Source organism: Taeniopygia guttata, chromosome 7 (genome assembly GCF_048771995.1).
Source record: "Taeniopygia guttata chromosome 7, bTaeGut7.mat, whole genome shotgun sequence".
Taxonomy (NCBI): Eukaryota; Metazoa; Chordata; class Aves; order Passeriformes; family Estrildidae; genus Taeniopygia; species Taeniopygia guttata.
In genome coordinates, this window is record NC_133032.1 from 26,090,313 (window position 1) to 26,111,909 (window position 21,597).

General features: G+C 36.8%; 1 protein-coding gene across 2 annotated transcripts in view; it reads right to left on the minus strand.

The window, feature by feature from the left end:
• Positions 1-21,597, minus strand: part of GLS (glutaminase) — a 61,879-nt gene that overhangs the window by 38,655 nt on the left and 1,627 nt on the right. For both annotated transcript variants that reach the window (XM_030277829.4, XM_030277830.4), the window contains exons 2-7: positions 14,814-14,910; positions 14,213-14,334; positions 8,778-8,907; positions 7,978-8,057; positions 6,253-6,416; positions 312-370 (exon numbers count right to left, since the gene is read on the minus strand). In XM_030277829.4, coding sequence (XP_030133689.2) covers positions 312-370; positions 6,253-6,416; positions 7,978-8,057; positions 8,778-8,907; positions 14,213-14,334; positions 14,814-14,910 — 652 coding nt within the window. The remainder of the gene's footprint in view (positions 1-311; positions 371-6,252; positions 6,417-7,977; positions 8,058-8,777; positions 8,908-14,212; positions 14,335-14,813; positions 14,911-21,597) is intronic.

A 21,597-nucleotide genomic window follows, 5' to 3' on the forward strand; every position in this document is an offset into this window, starting at 1 on the left:
ACAAGTAGAAGGCAACACTCTGAAGAGAATATCAAGTGTTGTGCAGATCAAGAAGGAAACAAATCTAATACCATCAAGGAAAAAGAGTCCTTCAGATGCACTGATACTTGTTAGAAACTGCTATTCTAACACTGTATTCGTTTGGAAGGGTTACGATTCCCAAAATATCAGAACTTGTCTACCTGCCAATGAGTAAAGTGCTGTCAAATATTGCAGAAAAAAAAAATCTAATACATCTTATAATCTGCACATCACATTTTTTCTACATTCTACTAAAATACTCAGAGAGAAACTAAAAATTAACTTTTTACCTTGATTAAAGATGTGATCACAATTGCTCCAGCATTCACCATAGGGTTATGAGGCCTGTCTGTGAAATAAATGTTTCAATTACAAATATATTCCAAGACATGTCTGTCAGACAAAACCAGTCAAGTGCCTAAGTGAAAAATTATTCTAGATTTAAGTAAGTATGAAGACTTAAGATTGAAAAGCTACTATTACAGAATAGCAATTAGATAATCTTAAACATTTTAAAAACACTGTAACCCAACACTATACACAATATTTTATAATTCTGAGCACAATATTTTACAGCTTAGAACACACTCAGCCCACTTATGCTACTTAACAATCCAGTAAATTATTTGGCTTGGTATCATTTCTTGAAAATTACAAATCCTCTTTATTTAAGAATTTAACTTACTTCATAGCTGACTTGCCCATACCTGCTACACTTATATTTTCCTTTTCCCCACTGATCTCTATATTAAGAGTATCTTTACATTCCCAAGTCATTCCTGGCTGCTGAATAAATCACCTTCTTTTGCATCTCCTTTTTCTAAAAAAACTCTCATCAGCTATCTTACTTTTCCCAAATAATCTACCTTCCAAAAATAACCCTTTTCTTCTACAACTAACATTTTTGATGTGCCTTTTAACTAGGATGTTGACTTCTGAGCACTCTGGTGTCTGCAAACCTCAAACAATTCTCAATACATTAATATCATGACAAGTTTGAATTCTTTATTTGCTGTTTCTTTACCTCCAAATCTGAAAAAATACTGATTTAAAAACTGCACAAAAAGAGTCCACATTTTTATGTGTGATGTACAAACAAGGACTCTAGAAGAAGTTTGAGATTGCTTGGGTTTTGGAGATGAGTCTGGTATTTGCAGCATGCACATATATTCCCACAAAAATTACACTGGTTGTGGTCAATGGCACTTAGCCACCTATGACTATCAGTTAATCTTCAGAAACTCATCTTTAAGTTTTATGAGTATTTTTCAGAAAGTCGGTATTAAAAGAAACTTTTAAATAAATCAAATCCTTTTATTAGTAGAAAAATAAGGCCCATAACTTCCAAAAAATGAGGCTCCCCCAAAATACAAACTTATTGCCTAGATAATATTTTAAAGTTATTACTACTATTCCTTTTCTCTCTGGAAGGGTCTCACAAATTGTTCAGATTTCATTTGATTGTACTTAAGAGTCACATATATCAAATATCCTGTTGTTATCTACTAATACAAGCAATGAGGGCCAAATGTATTTGACTCTCAATTTACACCAGATCCTGGATAAGAAACAATAGCATTTCTATAGCTCCTCAGGGACCACAAACCTGAACACAAGTCAAATGACCACTCACAGCATCACAGCCTGCGGGTCAGAAGGGACATCCTGAGGTTCATCTCTCCACCCTCCCACTCAAAGCAAGGCTCTTGCCACAGTTTCATTAACTGAGCCATGAAAACTTCTGAATGTGGCAAATCCCCTACCTCTCCAGCAATCTTGTTCATGCTAGAAAATTTACCCTGATATCCAATCTGCAGCTCCCAAACCACAGCATGAGGCCACTGGCCCTTGTTGTACCAGGTGCCACTACCAAGAAGAGTTGGCAATTGCTCTTCAAGAATTTGAAGAGGTTTCCAGGGAAGCCCTAGGCTCCCCCCCTCCAGCTGCTCCTTGGGAGTTACATGTGCCCTGGGCTGCACAGAACCCTGCCAGCCTTGCGCTGGAGCCCTCCCCAGTTTTTCACTCCTTGAGCTGGGGATCCCAACTCTGGACACACAGACCAGGACAACAGAGCTCTCTCATGCATGATTAGCCTCATTGCTCACTCTAGCTACGCTTCTCTTCTTTACAGCTTCCTCTCACCAACATAAGGTATCACTCCAGTCCATAAAAGCACTCATGAATTTATCACATACAGCCCATTCTAAAAATATTTTTATAAATATTTTGCTCTTGATTCTTCTGTGCATCTCTGTAGTTCCAATCTGCCACATGGTACAAAGAAAAAAACACAACCAGATTCCATACCACGTGCACTTTTGAATAAAAATTTTGTGCAATGTTTATTTAGCATTCAGCAACTGAAAGGCTTACTGATGTGTTATGTCCACACAGAATATACCCTCCAAAATGCTATTGCTTCTCACTTCTTTGAAGATGTCACCACTCACCTCCAAAGTCAAGGCATTCCTGGTGACTCTGCTCTCAAAATTCCTGTATCTGACTGCCTAACATCCCAAGCTACCTGTACTTGTTCTGGCCACTTTACAACTAACACATTTCCATGTGCTGCCCACACATGAAGAAGGGGAGAACCTTCTGATGAAACAAAACAAGGACTTTTTGAATGTGCTTGTGAAACGCAGTTGTGTGTTGTTCCCCACACGATAGGGCAGGAAGAACATCACTGTGGGACCCTTACCAGCCAAGGCAGGGCACAGCAGCCTGGTTCAGCACACACCAACAGCTGTCCTCTGAGGCTCTGTCCTACTGCTGCCAACTCCAGCACGTCACAGTGCTGAGCAGGACACCAGCCATTAACCAACCCACTGCTGCCTCTTCTCAGCAGAGCAAACCCTGCCAGGGTATCCAGCTCCCAGGTACGCAGCTTTCACCATTATCTGCACAGCACCAGGGAATACCTTTCCATACACAGATGTCTGCAACAGACAACTTTCTATCTTGCCAAAAACAGCTACAAGCTTCCTAGAGGTGCTCCATGCCCCAAGCCTGTCAGTGTTTAAGAGGCATTTGGACAATGCACTTAATAGATGATGTTGCAGGTCCCTTCCAACCGAAATATTTCATCTGCAATGGAGAACCTCTCCCCAAACTTAAGCTATAGCCCTTTCAAGGGCTAGGTTGCCTAAATAAAAACTTGCATTCTGAGAGATTTCTGCAGATTTTAAAGAAGAGGTGCCTTCCATTCCCAGGTAGTTTTTTTGCCTCAGGGGGATGTACAGGTTCTGACACTACATTAATTTTTAAATAAATTCATGCACAGATCTATTTCTAAAGCAGCAGTCACTACTGATCTACCTCACAGTGGGTGCCATCAGCAAAGGGATTCCACCCTGTACAACAACTAAGCATGAAGACTGATACAGTAATTACAAGTTTGCCTAAGAGGTGAACAAATTCATCCCTTAATCTTTAGAAAGAGGTATCAAACTGTGCTAACCTAAGTGACACACATTACTGAAACCAAACACATATACACTCTGTAATCAAGTAATAAAGGCAGTGATCTGCTCAGACTGACAAAAAAATAGTATCTTTTTCACAGCTTCTCTGCAAGTCACACGTATTACTGTATCATTTAATTATACATCCAAGTAGGTTCATGTTTTTATCCTTAATGAAATAGAAGCAAAATAAACAATTTCCCGGCAGTCCCCCATTGAATTACAATAAATATACAACTTTTATTACTGGACTAAGTTCCACAAATTATTGCATTGCTGGACAAATTCTACAAACAATTATCACCAGGAGGAAGTTGTATGTATGGATAAAAGATGCTAACTCTTCATAAATATAGGTATTGTTAGACTTGTTGCATCATGAACTCAGACACGAAAAAGCCTGTAGCTGCTTAATGACCATTGCCAAGAAAATTATTCCTGATAATGCCTGTTTCAGACATACTTTACTACGGAAAGTTTCTGATCTACCTCAATCAACTAGAATAATATTTTTTATATTAGCACAGAATTTGTTTTACTCCTCCAAAAACCTCAACTGGATTGGGCAATATATTCCCTTTGATAAAACAAGTTTTAAAAGTCAATATTCATAAGCCGACAGAAGTTTCCAAATTTCCATTGCACAGCACAGATCATACTCAAAGCACAGCAACATCTTTTGTTATAAGTTGGCATTTTTAGCTAACATTGTCTTAAAATTTAGCTAACATTGTCTTTATTTAACATTGTCTTAAAATATTTGTCATTCTTTCCAGCTTGAATCTCAATACTAGTAAACAATGAAGTGCAGGAATATCCTGTTTTAGGAATCTTCCAAATAGTCAGTATAGAAAAAATACCTTCAGATGCATGTCTAAACAGTTTTCAAACACCTGTGTATCATTTCATGAAATCTGGATTATGAACATAAAATTTAACTATGTCTGAATATTTAGGAAGTAAATACATTAAATATCTATTTTTTTTTTTTAAATTTTCAAATCTGGTCTTTAAAGTATTTATAGATGTTCAAATTGACAAATACTCTGCATACCTAAAGTTCATACAGTGGTTTAATTCTACAAGCAAAGTGTAGATTTAATCTTTCAAATCCTTCTCTTCCCTCCTCTTCCTTTACTTGGAGAAACTCAACCTCCCTTTCTCTCACTATTACTGAAATGTTTCTATTTATTAGACTTCTACTCTCTGTTTTAGTCTTTTCTTAAGGACTGTATAAGAGGCCATCCAGGTCAGTTCCAGAACTTATTTACTCATGTCTACCAGCCACAGAAGTACATACTTAAAAATTAAATTTTCCATCATGTGAATTAAGTCTTGTCTATTAATTTCATGTTCATTGGTCAAAATTTCAATTGTCCAAATTATCTTATACATAGCAGCCTTATAAACACTCTTGAATTTTAACAGTAATGTAAAAGACCACAGCCACCAATTCATCTTCCCCAATAGTTCAATTTTAAAAGAAGCAATAAAGTAAGGAAATAATTACTACACTTTGTCATGTTATTAAAAAGAGAAAATACAGAACATGTATATTAGTTCAAATTAATTAAGGGGCAATTTTCAACACCATCAAAGCCTTTTTTTATAGTAAATTTTTTGTAGGATATAAAAGACAAGTCTTCACACTGTACAACACTGTATTTAGAAAAAAACTAGGAAAGCAAAAACAAGACAGCATAACTTGACAAAATGCTTAATCCTTTCTTGGCAATGTTTTCCTACATTGGTATTTCATCACAATTTACTAACATAATAAAAGAGAAGAAATAAATTGCAAAGATATATTTTATTTCTAAGTACGGAAAGAGGATTTTAAGGTATAAATAAATAAATGTTATAAAAATCATTTGCATGTGTTTAAAACATAATAATTAGGTATCATTAATATATTAATACTACAGATATTTAAGTCAGAATTCAATACAGTCCTTGACAAAAATGCCATCCAAGCCTTATGCTGGTAATTAAATATTAATTGCAACACCATGGCAACAGAAACATTGTCTGTTCTTTTACTGAGATAGATCCACAAGAAACATTTGTGTTTCAGAGATAACATCCAGTATTTCCTCTAAGGCTATATGAGTCATCTTTCTCAGATTTTTGCCATAAAACTTAAAAAAAAAAATTCCATTCTTAAGAATTAATAGAATATGAAAAAGAAATAATCTAGATAAGTGCTGTAGGAGAAATTCTTGCTAAAATAATCCTGCCACAGGGAAAAAAATAAAAACATTGTTTTAAATCAGTAGCCAAATTCCATTTAGAATAAACTGTGGGAAGATTTCGCCTTCTGGAAACTAGTCACTGCTGGCCTTTGGCACCAGCACCTGCTTCTCAGAAGGCTGAGAAGTCATATGTTTTTTAAAATCAATTTAACATCTTTGATTCTTTCACCACCATTTTACAGAAGCCTAGATTAACGAACTCTTGCTAACAACTCAACTAAATAAAAATAAATTTCAAATGCCTGCACTTTTAGAACTCTTTGGGTTTTCCTACAGCTTAGTAACTAGCAAATAGAATAGAAGCAATAAAACATCTTTCACTGCATTCTAAATTAGGCTAAAGTGACTAACAAAGACCAAGTCTACCTTGCTGATAGCACAATATTCTGGGACACTGCCTAGTAATCAGACTTAGGAGGATACAGTAAAATCAAAGACTGAAAGAACTGTGTAAGCTTGCCTCATAATTTTCTAAACCTGAGTATTTGCATTTTTAAGTATAATGTATCTCTTACCATCTTCATTCAGGAACAATTTGTTGAATCTTAATCCACTAGGCTCTTTACCAACATATCTGTGCACGTACTCCGTGCCAAGATCATTGACAGCAATCGCATATTTCAAAGGCTTTACGCAGGACTGGAGACAAAATGGAACTTTGGTATCACCCACAGAATGCCTGGGAAAAACACAGATGAAGAAGCTTCAGATTTCCTGCTTGTCAGCTGTGGCAGTAGTGTTAAATGCTTCATCTATCCTTCAACACACAAGGACTATGAAAAAAAACACCCCAAAAATCAAAAGCATATTATTACTGAGTCTCATTTTAAAGAACATAACCAAGAGATTTAGAGGTTTTAGCAACTGACTCCCAAAGCCAAGCATAACAAAATCAGTTGCTGACTACTGCAGAGGTAACAAAATAAAAACAAGTTCAGAAATGCATTTGTACCAGAGCAAAAAATCACCTCAAAGCTTTAGTCTTACACTTATCCTACTCAATTGCAAACCACACACTCAGCAGGGTACAGCTGACCCAAACAGAGCCACTATACTGATTTATGTCTATATAAAAAAAGATGAGATACAGTTTAGTTTTGCAATTTGAGAATAATAATCAAATGGCTGTATTTACATTTCCTTTAATAATTGCAAAGATATAGCATTTATTACATGCTATCTTTTGGAAAGTTTACTTTCAGCATCTATGTCAGACTGCACCAAAGAGTGACTCATGCAAGCAGCATATGCCACATCTAGATAGACCAAAAGGCTTGAAGTAGCCACTTGTCTGATGGCAAAATCAGGAGTGTATTAGCTGCTGTTCTTTGCAGAAAACACAAGAAGGCTTCAGTGAAAATCACAATACCATTTTGGCATTATAAAAGCTAACATTACACAAGATTAAGCATCACAAAAATTAACATTATAAGAACTTTCATTAGCACATAATATCCAAAACAAAACGCCAATTTAAATATAGGGTTTTTTACTATTAATAGAAAAATACTTCTGCTCACTTGTACAGCTCCTCTCACAGAGATTACAAACATATGGCTAATTAGAAGCAAACATACAGATCTAAACAGATCATGGCAAAATGAACTCCAAGCCACAGCCACTAGAAACAAGTCTGATGCTCTCAGGAATGCCCCATTAACAAACACAACACCTAAAAATTGCTGTTTCCAGAACCTGCAGCAGAACCACAGCAACCTGCAGGTCAGCAGAGCTGGTGAGCACCTTGCATTGTGTACTCACAATGGGAGACACAGAGCTCATGTTACTTCTCAACTAGATGGTGCAAGGTATCCCCTTACATCTAGGCTCCTAACTGTCTCTGCTACTCTGAGTTACTAACACAGAAAAATAAAATCACTCTGACTAGATCTAAGACCTACATACACCCTTACAGGGGAAATCTTGATAAACCTGAAAAGCAAAACCGTATTCAGCTCTGTCCAGTTCCCACATCTTCATTTTCTTTCTAAAGAACATGAATCTGCATTTTTTCACTGACACATAGATTATATAAGAATGTTACAGTGAAAACATTAAAATGCAGAGAAGGAGCTAACACCTAAGTACATTGTGACCCACACAGGAAGTTACACATACAGCTTGATGCACAGGTACTGTTAGACAAAGCTTTTCAACTTCCAATTATTATTGCTACAGAAGCATTGCCTCCATCTTTCCTTCAACTATACTAAGAACAAAATGTAGAAGTTACAATATACCTCTGTCCATCCACGGTGCAAAGTGACACCCCCCACAAATCAGGGCTGAACTTGGCCAGTTGTGGTATATAGTCAGCAACCTATCACAGCATGAAATAAAGAGAGACACATTACAATATCCAAAATACTTAACTCTAGGTTAATTAAATATCAATGGAAAGAATACACAAGATACAACTGATTTATTCTACAAATAATCACCTGCTGTATCTAAAACTTCATTTAAAATTATTATATTCATGAAATCATTATCAAATGAAACTTTTTTCCAAGTAAAATTTTCAGCACATTCAGAGAGGTATCTGTGTTCTGTATTACAGCATGTCCCTCATTTTCAAATAATATAAAATTTTTTGTTTATAACACAGTCTGGGATTTTACAACTTATTTATTCTAAATAAGCACCAGAATAAATTTTATTTACTAACCAAGGTGCAGTATTAACGATTCCTTTAATCACACAATCTAGATAGATGTGTAGAGCTGCATAAATTTTCTATAGCCTAACTGTAGTCTGACAAATTATACAGCAATTTTATAGTTTATGTAAAATAAAGAAAAAATAATGCTATTTTCATATTCCAACATTAAAAGGTTACAAGACTTTTAGAGGCTGTGAACTGTATTTCTAACACAGTTCACAAATTGCAGGCATAAGTGAACTTCCAAAACTCTTTCATCAAGTTACCAGTTTAATTTTGCTAAAAATGTTAAGAAAAATCTGTCTACTTAACAAATTACACATTTCGTTAATACTGAGAATCTACAGAAGTTTGAAGTTGAATTTATAAAGAGGTTACCTTTCCTCCAGATTGTTTTTTAGCACTTTCATATAGCTCATCAATATGGGAAGTAAATGACATAAAATCTGGAATGACAAACTTCCTTCTGAAAGCTTGAGTAAGCAACACAATATTACTCTGTACACACCTGCAAAAAGTTAAAAACATTTATTAGTACTTTGACAATGTACTGTGAAAAAGCAATTACATGTTATTTAATTAGGACATTCAGTGCCTTGAAGCTACATGCCTACAAGACCAAGTCCTTATTACTTTTCTGATTTGCCACTCTATTTTTTAAAATTAGTTGCAATAGCTTTACTGCATTCCTTTTTATTCCTTTCTACTTAAAGCTCTCTTTTGAAGTTTCAACTGTGAAGCTGTACTGCAAGGTATTATCAACCTGCCTTCAAGTAGCACCTCAGCTTGCAAAAGGCATCTTAAGCACCCAATTCTTGGGATCAAACCATCTCAAGTTTATCTAACCCAGTCCTTGTGTAAAAAAGTGCTAATTTCAGAGTTAAATCAGACTTGGGAGGTTCAGGGTTGCTTTCTCTCACTTAACCTTTTCACTGTGAACTAAGGTGAGAACGTTGCCAACAGACCAAATTGGAACGTGATTCCATTCTTAATGAGAAAAAAACCCTGTGGAAAAACTCGATAACATATCCTGAAATATTGCAACTTTCTTCTTTCATATCCGCAGCACTTAAGGAATCTCTGTCGCCTTTCAGCCCAGAAAACAGTTACACTATCGGCCACACCCTCTGAACGTCAGCCCATCTGGGACAGCTAAAAAACGGATGAGGTAAAAAGGAAAGGACTTATCTAGGACAAACAGAAGGAAGGATGAAAACACAAACTGAGACACGCTGAAAGTGGTGTGTCCGTGGGTGAGAGAGGAGAGCAATTATCAAGTCAGTTGAAACACGACCTGATAAAAGGTATTAACAGCCCGATCCCAGGGCAAGGAGCACAAAGGCAGGTTTAGCAGCAAACAAACTGTTAACACCTTCACACCGTGCTTTCTGGCACTGTTGACAGAAGCAGACACATACTATTAATGCAGGCAAATGGAAAGTTAAGAACATCTAGGCACATGGTACCATGAAGAGCATACCTTCCAATTAAGACTTATTCAGAAAAATAAATAATTTTTAGGGAGCTGTTTTCAATTAGAATAGATTTCAATAACCTTAGTATTAAAAGTCATCATCAGTTCAAAATGAAGGTGCACGAAGACCAGTGAAGAGACAGAATTATCCTCTCTTTGAATCCCCCCCTCTTTTTCTAAGCCTTTAAACTCCTCCTACTTCCAGGACTTTATCTAAAATTCAACTGATACCCATTTCAAATGCTGATAGGCACTACTCTCCGAAAGTGAAAGAGAAACTGAAGTTTCCGATGTACACACTTTACAAACTGCTGTTTGTAATACGGTGCTTTCTTAGCCTATGTTAAAATTGCGGTTGAGTTGTTTTTATTGCAATCTGTCACATTTTTTTCCTGTATCTTGTGAAAACTGCTGTTTGCTTTTGCTCCCAGCAGCTTCCAATTAGAGTCACCTACTCTAGGTGCAAAACCCCTTTTCAAAAGTAATTAATAACACTGATGGCAGCTATGTGTGCAGAAGGAGTAACAACATAACATGCACTAGGTTCAAACTTCAGATGCACTTCTATATTGTCTGTACTACCCGAGCAGCGTTAAGCACTCCTATAAGAAAAAACAAATTTCTGAAGTTCACCCAAATCTTTTAGAACAATTCAATACAAAGTCTGGAAAACAAAAAGGCACTATGCACTGAAATACAGTGCTCTTAAGATCACATTATGTTTCTGAAACAAGAAGGGCATTTATATACACTTAAAATTTACACCAAGCCTGTGATGCTCAGTTCAGCAGTTCACTCCCTTTACTGTAGGGATTAAAACTCACTACAGAAATGGTTGTGCTGGTAAAGCACTATTTATCATGTACAATTTTTCCCAGACTCTGCCCAGGTCACTGTCTGGGTATTTATCCTGGGTATTTTACCCAACCAAATTGTATAAATTCACAGACTAAATTAAATACAAGGGCTCAAGTAATCTAGATGGGAATTCAGAACAATAGGTGCATGAACAAAATAACAGAGTTCTTGGGTCTCCCTTTAACAGGACACTAAACACGTTTGACAGTTTTCAGTCAGCCAGGACATGAGCCACGACAGCCTCTAAAATTCTGCAGCTGACATCTCCTCCCCACCGAAGTAATTAACTAATTATGTTCCAGGTAACCCTCTGGAGATGGCTGGCCTCAGGCTCCAAAGAAGTGGAGTAATAGGAAAAGATCACAGGGAGAAATTTAAGTAAATAATTATACTGATAAATAAAAACCTTTCTACAGTCAAATATTGTGAACAACTGGGCCCTTATCGCTCACATAGTTTAGTGGTGTTCAGGATAGGTATACTAAAAATGTCCAACTTTACATTCTTCCATTTTAACAAACTTTACAATCTCAGCCTGAAAAAAAAAAGAAAAAAACAACCTCTCTTGTCAAATCCAAATCCAAGCATTTCTTACCACACTTTAGAAAATGTCATTTCAAACTATAAATTTTTCCAGATACGTTTTGGTTAGGAAGATTAGGCTGCAAGTCTTATGATCAATATTAACTGTCAATGACTTGTATAACCAAGTTTGAAAGCAACAGTTTGAGGAGTTTTGGAAATTGCATCTTTGTTCTCTAGCATAAAGTTAGGATCACTTTGCTTCCTGTACCACCTTGTTAGGCTTATCCATTATTTTTCAAGTTCTGACTCAGATTGCTTATTACTGCTTCCCTACACAAAGCAGCCCAAGTTTCATCTAAAAACAGATGAATTGTGAGTACTATTATATTAAGTAGTACTAAAAAGGAAAGAAAAATATTCTCACAGCAAGCTAACCAACATGTTACACTGCCTTCAGCAGCAGCCTGGTCTCATCCAGCAAAGACCATATTATGTTACACAAATGCAACATCAAAAGCTAATTCATTAATTTAGCAACTCTCCCTCCGAAACATGCACCTCAGAAATCTTCAACTCAAGAAATTCTGCAGATGAAAGATTAAAAGTCCAAGTTATTCTGCCTGTAACATGAGGATTCTTTCTGATGTGGAGAGTGCTGTAAAGCCAAAAAACCAAAATAATGCAATTTTAGTAGAATTGGAGCCTAATGTTTAGAACCACTAAAAATGCATACAGAATGACAGACAATACACATGCATGAGCTTGTGTATCTTACAGGTAATTTCTACTGGACTTGATTGATTTAGTCAAATTTATGCTACCACTATTCCAGATTACTTAACCTTGATATTGGCAGCTTTGGGTTCAAATTCATGAGGAGAATTACACCACTGACTTTTATGTCTGGGAAACTGAAGCTTTCAAGTCCTGACATAAATACAGCTGACTAGATACATTATTATATTTCACACCTTAAACACTTGTAGAAGAAAATACAGGGACCCTGTGCAATCCTCTTCACAACAAATGCAGTGTCCCTACATGGAAGAGTTAACTGAAATTCAGGGGTTTTTAATTTATAAAAAAGGTTACAAAGGAACCTTCTGCTGCTGCAAAGAAAAGCTTGCTGTGTGAAGAGTCATTTCTCCACCTCTGCATAATCTTTACATTCAAAACTCTTCCTACACAAGAAGCAACCATGTAAGCTTTTCACAAATTGTTATAGTAATGACTACTCTCCTCACACAGAGGATCAAATCCCAGAGATGTGACACAGAACATAAGATAATCCTGCTAATTAGCAATCAGTTCTTTTTCCAGTGCAGAGCCCTTGCCTAAAACATAATTCAGTTTACTGTGACAAATAAGCCTTTTAGTATAAATGTAACACATAACAGCAAATGCATTTCCTTTCCAATCCATCCATACACCCAAGAAGGTTTCTGATTCTAACAATTTGGAGTTCTTACTCTGCTGACATTAAAAACAGTGAAGACGAGGTCTAAAATTTAATACAGGACTAAAGTTAGTCCATGCTGGACCTTTACAAATTATCTGCTTAAGGAGTTGACTGGCTTTTTTGCTGCACACACAGACATTAACTTTTTCTCAATCTATTTCCAAAAATGTTTATTTATATATATATATACTTTTCTGTTTATATATTTATACTTACATAAACTATGTAAATACATAGTATAGCATAAGCATATACTGTATATATTTTATATACCTATATGTACATAAAATATCTGTATTACATATATGCACTTTAAAAATTGTATGTTCAAATAAGTTTTAGGTATTATGATTTACCCTGCAAATGGAATAAAAATGCAGACAGAAAAATAGCCTAAAACTATCATTTCAAAATTTAAGAGCCTCTGTATTTCCAATCTTTTGGCATACAAAAACTGTTAGAGGAGCAAACGAGTGTGCTTGAAATGAACAGAAGACAACCTGAACAGTGCTTATGCTTTTCAGCTGACTACAGACTTTGCTAAAAAAACCACACAAAAGCATCACTAAAATATAGCACACAGATCATTTCCAAAACAGACCAATGGCTGCAATCCTAACCCCTCTCATCTCCACGTATCTTGAAATTTAACGTCACCATTTTCCACACACTCACTTTTATATACATGCTTTGAACATCTCGCCATACAGAAGCAGCATCCTGAACTTCAGACTAAAAACTGACAATACAGTGAGAGAGCAATTTTATGTAATCATAATAACACTTCATGCTGTATAGTAAAAATGCAGCAAACCCCATCTCAGGGAAGAAATAATGATGTCTGGCTCCAGATCAGAAGGCTGAAGGATAGCTTTAGTAAAACTATACTATATTACATTAATACACTACTTAAAGAGATACTGTTCTATTCTACATACTTAGTTCTTACTTACCTATCTAACTAACAAAACTAGTGACTCTCTGCTGAGAACCCGAGCCACAGCTGGATCCAATTGGTCACTGAACCCAAAAAACGTCCACCAGAACCCAACCCAGCCATCACTTCAGGTAAACAATCTCCATACCACATTCCACATGGGGAAAGCAAAGGAGCAGAGATAGAGATTGTTTTCTCTTCTTCTCTCTGTGCTTCTCCAAAAATCCTGAGAGACAGAATTATGTCTCTCTGTCCAGAGGATGTGAATATCACAATGCTGCATCAATTAATTTTGTTTGGCATCTGACCAAGAGTTGCAGTATGGGGTCAGACACACATGCAAACAATACTGACATATTAATTTCTTGTGGAGATGAGACAGCCTGTCTGCTGCATGAAATCTGAGAACTAACTTTTATCAAAACAGTATCAGGAATGTGTGTTTGACTCCCTTTCTAATCAATTTATATACCTCATGTCTCTCCTTAAGACAGCACTCAGTAACACACAGACAGCATTCACTCAGAAATATACAGTTACATAATTGACAGAAAGTTTACTTTTTAAAAAGGTCTTTGTCCAGCATAACACCATCTGAAGTAGTCTGAAGAGTCAGTCTTAGCATATCCATGCACTCTTTCAATCGAGGATCAGATGTACGTAATCCTGTAGATTTGAGTGCCTATTACAATAAAACAATAATTACTAAGTGAAAAGATATGTTATTACAATCAAGTTATCTACTGCTCAGCATTTATCACCATAAGAGACCTGCCAATGCATCATCAACAGAGACATTGTGACACTTCACTGTTTCTTTAGCAATTTCCTTTGGCCATTTTGGCTGCACTTAATGTCAAAACATTAATGTTATTTGAAATCCAGCTACATTTTACACAAGCACTAATACTACCGAGCTATGCCACAGGCACAGCTGCTTTCAAGCATACTCTTTTGCACATCAAAGAAGTGAATAATAACATTAATATACTCATTCTCTTACTTAACTACAGAAACAACACTGGGGGAGAAATAGTATGTTCCTTCCCGCAGATAAACAAGTACAACAGAAATTCTTTGCTCTGCATTCTTGCATTTAAAATGTTAAAATAACCTTGCAGTAGTTACCTTTCATACAGCACTTTGGAACAGTAAACTTACAGTTATGAATTTATGAACTGGTATTTTTTCTTGTCCTTCTGCTATAGTATAGAAAAGCAGATCTTCTAAGCTGGGAAGGAGACCTTGTTTCACTTTACTGGAAAACAGAAAAAAAAGCATAGATTATTTTAGTGCCTATTTTTATTTATACATATTTTTGCATTATCCTCAGGGAAACACATTTTCACTGCTACCACTTATTTCAAAGAACATTTTCATCAGTGAACATAAAGCCTAGTTAGACTGCAAGTAGAAAGAAAATGGTAATATTTCAAGTAGCATACACAGATTTTGCAGTAGCAAACATTCTTAACTGCAGTTTAGTCATATTTTTACTGTTATACATTTACCGCTAAGATTATATTTAGATATTTTTGGGAGAAGATTAATCACATATCCCTCTTTTTGATGTTACCAAGGATAGGTATATTACTTGCTGAGGATAAATTATTTTTAAGATTCCAGGATGTACATGCCTCATAATGAAGTTGTAAAGCATACTGACCCAACTGTTCTACAGGCAAAAGAAGGAGATGATAAATGTGTAATATTTTCTTCCAAACAGTCCCTTTTTCAGGACTCTACAGAGGAGCCCTAAAGTCCTTATCCTTCCAGAAGCTTATGTAAGCCCCATCAGTTACCATGAAACAAGCAAAGCCATCTGCAGCATAATAGAGTACCTGAAGCAGAAGGAGTGACTCTCATCACACCTACTTAGCTAAGTAAACCCAGTGTAGATGCACCTTTAATGGTCACTGTGCTTATCAGTGTAAACTCACCACCCTCCAAGGGTCCCAGGTGTTACCTGTTTCACTCTGAGATATGCTTCCCCTACACCTGCAGGTTTTCATTCCCTGCATCTCCATTTCATGTGAAAACTGAAGGAAACCTGCCAAACTAAGCACTCTGAATCCTTCTAAGACAGAAAGCTGTAGTACTGACAGCTTTCCCTTCCATTTGAAGTTGACAGAATTAACCTGTAAAAAGTATAAAAATATTCCCTGATATTCCAAAGCACATGCAGCAGGCACTGCTTACAGGGCAAGTCTTTACACTTGACCTGTAAGCAGTGCCCACTACACTTCCAGACAGAGGGACAGTGACAGCAAAGGGATTCTAATTCTTTGGTCACCTGAAGTGCCCAGGTTTGTTTCCAGGCAAAAAAAAAAAAAAAAAAAAAAGACAAAGATACATAAAACCAAAAGAAAAAAATATGTAGATAGTAACTAAAATCAGAATATGCAGTCTTACATTATTTTAACCATCCATTTTAAAGGTTTATCTTATAAGCTATTAATACTGGCAATATTTTTTTCCTATACAGTAATAGATAAACTATTGCCTGAAACTAGAATGCTTATTGGCAATTTATATAATTTTATATATTTATGCATGTGTTTACAAAAAGTAGGTCCAAATTCTAGTCACTGAAGTTGTCAAGAGATTAGTAATTCTTTGAATAACAGAACTCAGGGTTATAACTGCAAAAATAAAATGCTACAGCTAAGCACAGACCCCAGATAGGCCAATGCAATCTTACTGACTGACGTTTAATCCTCTCTCTCCCAATACTTATACAAGTCAGATTTATGATTATTTCTAATAAAAATATGATTATATCCCAATACCCTTATAAATTTAAGACAACCTCTAGATTGCCCTTGCCTCCCTCCTTTCCTTGTAACTAGCTGTGAAAACCAGCAGTAAAAAATATCACCTTTCATTTTCCAATTTAAAACCCTGTACTTACATACTAAGAACAGAAGACAGCTTTGTAAGCCAACAGAACTTTCCTTGTCTCACAGTCTAGATTTTTTTTTTAATTTAAATTATGCTGACTGACTAATGCACAGACAGGCTGGCAATTCAACCAAGACAAACGTTTGCAACTACCTCAAGCAAATTACTGAACAGCCCTTTTCCTAAAGAATATTCAGGTCTTCCAGGCAGCATGTTTCACTTTCAATCTTTTGGGACAGTATGTCCAGCAAAGCCAACAGAACCAGAACTACCAACACAGCAACTAAAGCTTTAGAATATCTACATCCTAATTCTGCAGGGAACTAATTTTAAAAGTTATGCTAAGTTACATCATCTACACCCTTACATCTTCATCATTTACATAAAGCATTCAACTGAGCTCCCCAAAATGTCAAGATTTCATGTTTTAAGGAATGTCTCTGCTACACAAGTCATTCCAGGGCTGGTGAATGTCTGGCAGAGGAAATTTTCCTATTTCACGTTGGCAAAATTAGCCAGCAAATACACTGAGAAATGTTAACTGATAACCTATTTAATTACACATTTCTGAGCAATTACTTAATTTTACAGCTGTTCCAAGTACGTAATTTCTATCTGAAAAGATGCAGAAAAATACTTCAGCCATTTAACCAAGATTTTACCTGCCTCTTCATAAGATTTTAATCTATTAAAGAGATGTGCACCTTTCACACAGAAAATCTCTCAACGTGGTTTTCCTATCTTTCACATCTGCTGTTGTTCAATATTGGGTCACTCAGCCTAATTAAACAACGGGGCTGAACAGATGACCAAAGCAAAGAGGATGACATTCAATACATTTACAGAAAATTGCTCCTTGTCAAATAGTCCATCTTTTGGTAAAGTTTATCAGCTAAATAGGGGTGAAAAGGCTTGCTCTGCAGTTTATCAGATCAGTGATGTCAGTAACTAATGTTTGCTTAACCTAAAAGATGTGTTTTGGCACTGTGAACACACTTAGCAAGATAAGTCTGTTCCACACACACAAAAAGCTGTTTTTCAGGTCAGGGGACTTGCAATTTTCACAGTCAAATTAAGTGGAAATTCCAGTTTACCTATTTCATGAATAATGACTTTTGATATTTCTTTACCTTCTTGAAAAAAAAAAAAAAAAAGACTATTAAACAACTAGACTTTTTTGCCAGTATACTAATATGTGGACTACAATACTAGTGGACTGTTTTTTAAAATACAAAATAAAACCGACATAGGAATTCCAAGCACAAGGATTTTGCAATCCTTCTTTCAGTTCCTCCTTTTCCATCAGCACAATGTCTACAACAGATTCTGGGGTGGAAGGGGGGGGACTTCATTTTAACAGATGCTAAATTTCTAGGATAAAAACAAGATTAAATTTCAAATAATGTGGAAGATTCTTACTCAGTACTTCAGGACAGAACTGCCAAAATGTAGAACAGGATTTACAGAACAATAAATGATATAAAATTATGACATTGCTAATAATAGTTTCAGGCATTATTAACAAATATGACACCAGTCATAAAAATGAGGTTACAATTACTGTCACAAACAATGGTCCCTCAGGAACCATTGAAGATCTTCATCAACGACAGTGACAGTGGGACCGAATGAAGCCTCAGCAAGTTTGCCAATGACACCAAGCTGAGTGGTGCAGGTGACAAGCCTGAGGGATGGGCCAATATCCAGAGGGACCTGGACACACTCAAGAAGCTTGTTCAGGTGTGAACCTCCTGAAGGTCAGCAAGATAAAATGCAGGGTTCTACACCTGGGCCATGTAACTCCTGGAATCAACACTGCCTGGGGGAAGAACAGATGAAGAGCAGCCCTGCCGAGAAGGATTTGTGGGTGCAGGTGGAGGAGAGGCTGGACACGACCCGGGCACAGGCACTTGGAGCCAAATGTGTCCTGGGCTGCATCCAGAGCAGTGTGGGCAGCAGGTCAAGGGAGAGGATTTTCCCCTTTGCTCCGCTCTGCTGAGACCCCACACAGAGTACTACACTCAGCTGTGGGGCCCTCAGCACAGGAATGACACCAGCCCACTGGAGCAGGTCTGGAGGAAGCCTCCAAGATGGCCAGAGGGATGAGCACCTCCCCCCTAAGAGGTAAGGCTCAGAGAACTAGGGTTGCTCAGTCTGGAGAAGAGGGGGGTCCTGGGAGGCCTCACTGCAGCCCTTCAGTACCTACAGTGAGTCTATAAGAGATGGGGACAAGCTTTTAGCAGGGTCGCAACGGGACGAGGCGTAATGGTTTTCCACTAAAAGAGGGCAGCTTTATATTTGATATAATGAAGAAATTATATGGTGAGGGTGGTGAAATGCTGGAAGAGACTGCCCAGTGAAGTGGTAAATGCCTCACCCCTGGAAACATTCAAGGTCAGATTGCATGAGGCTCTGAGCAGCCTGATCTGGTTGAAGATGTCCCTGCTCATTGCAGAGGGGGGTTTGGACTAAGTGACCTTTAAATGGTCTCTTCCAATCCAAACTATTTTGGGGTTCTATGGAAGCTACAAGTCACAGTCAGCAGCCACTCTAAGACAGGCACCTTGAAGAAGTCACCATGCTACAGATGCTGTATATCTTGGTTGTATCTCCAGCACTGGTCCAGTCAGTAAGTAACTGCTTTCTGTCCACTCCTATAGTGAGACACTGGTCCCATAACAGAGGTGGGCGGCTATTTACCCAGGAACTACCAAGGTTCAAGAGCAAACTACATATTTATAAACTCAGACCAAAGATAGACGTGTTTAGTAGCTAACAAAGTGTTTCTGGTCAGAAGAAAAAAAACCAAAAAAACTCCAGCTTCAAAACCTTGGCCTCTACAGAAGTTACGAAAGGCCTAATAAAAGTGCACTCCTGTTTCCGGCATCTCTGATTATTGTATCCACATTCCATCAAAAGTATCAGCAAAATGAAACACTGCCTGGTTACTTGTTATTCCTCTGTTATCTGGCCTGCAAAAGCAAATTTATTTTGAAAAGTATCTCCAGAATTCATCCCTGCCCTTAAAAAAGGGCACTACCACTTCCTTGTCATTAAAAAACCAAAACAAAACACTTCCTTTAACTGTTTGGTGATATTCTATATACTAGCATCTAGCACTATTGCTACCTAGCTAAAAAAAGTGAGCAATTTAGCATTCAAAAGTTAGGATCACTTATGTTTTGCTCCTCCCTCTCACAAGGCCTTTTTAATTAGAAACAGCTTCTACTAAGATAAACTGTTTCATCCCTTAACTGTCCAGATGCAAGAGCAACTCTTACACTGAAAGTAAAAGCAAGTGAAGAAGAGTTATACTGAAAGCAGGAACAAAGCATATAAAATATTACACACATTTATAACTTAGGAGGGTATTAGGCTGCTGTTTTTTAATAACGCAGGCATGAGCATAGATACTATTCTGTTTTAATCCACAATTCCTATTAATTAAATGTACTGGTCTGTGACCACTCTCAGTTTAAGCTCAATTATTTTTCCTTTAAGTTTCTGTTGGATACACAGTGTGAAGGCTGGATAGCAAGGATAAGGAGATAGTGGAAGATGTTATGGAAAAAGTGCACCAGGGGATCTGGTTATGCAATGGGATACTAGTTATTTCATCAGCCACAGACCTCAAAATTTATTCTCACTATGAGGAACTGAACTGTGGTAAATTTCTGTATAGTGTTTCCACAGAACATTTTAAGTTTTACTCACAACTCCTACTCTGTACACAAGGAGTGTCAGAAAAGCAAATAAACAGGAAAACCTTACTGCTGTCTTTTGACATAATGGGTTATTTCAGTATCCCAGAACCATGATCTTATAATCAAATAGAAAAAAAAATAGCCCCCAACACTAACTAAAAAAGAAAAAGGCTATTGCCAGTTGAGTCCACAAACCATTTGTCAAACACCACTCAAATGTTAAGCCACTATGGATGGCAAAGTGCTGGAATCAGCAGAATACAGACTGCACAGACTTTGCCCAGTTGTCAATGCAGTTCAGACACCTGTCTTTTGAAGAACCTCACTTTTCTACTCAACCTTGCACTCTGTATTAATATAGCAATGATTTCCACATGGAATGTACCATTTACAAATGCTTGAAGGAACATTATCAGAGTCCTGCTTCAAGAAAAGTAAGAATGAAAGTATCCAGCAGCCTGACTAATGTGCCACCAGGAATTCCTGCACAACCTGAAATTAAAAGAAAGTTTCTAGCTTTTCCTGTGTTTGTAACTTCATGCTAGATGTTTTACAGTATTTCTCCCTGTTCATTTTGCAGTAAGATTTAAAGAACAATCATCTAACTTTCAAATACATCCGTTTGTCAAAAGCCAAAAAAGTCTTTAACTGGTAGCTTTACCACACATGTTAGAAATTAAATAATTTCCCTAATTGATGCTAGCTGTAGGAAGCTAATAACAGCTCAGTTTAAGAAAATGTCACCTCTTCAATAAATCACTTTTGCAATACCCTCAAAAACCCATCACAGCTGTCATGCTGGTTTTTCCCCAAAGTTTTTAATGTCTTTGTGTATTTCTGCTTGAAAACAGAATTGCAGCCTTTATAAATCACACTTATTTGAATATAAAAGAATACTTTTTTGTTCCAAAACATTATATAGAGAGCTAATTCAAAGAGGAGACTTTGTATTTGTTGAACAATGGCATAAATTTAAAAATAATACCCATTATGATCATGTATTATATTGCATACAGTTACATAACCTGACGGGCATGCATTTTTTAAGGCATCTGACAGCAGAAGTAACTGGTGATGCATTTAAAGCAGGCTGTACCCCACTGAAGCAGGCTGAATAGTTAACACATCTGGGGGGAAAAGGCAGAGAAGAACAAGGTCACAGCCTCTCTCCCCACCTGCCATATTGAAATTAATGCTAAAATAAACCCCACAAACCACAACTCAAAAGCAGAACTATTAACAAGCTAATGGCTGTAGCCTTCCTGACTGGCTTTGTAGAATCTTTTCCAGACTAATAGACTTTGCTCAGCGTCAAAACAAGGTATTCCTTTCTCAGCCCT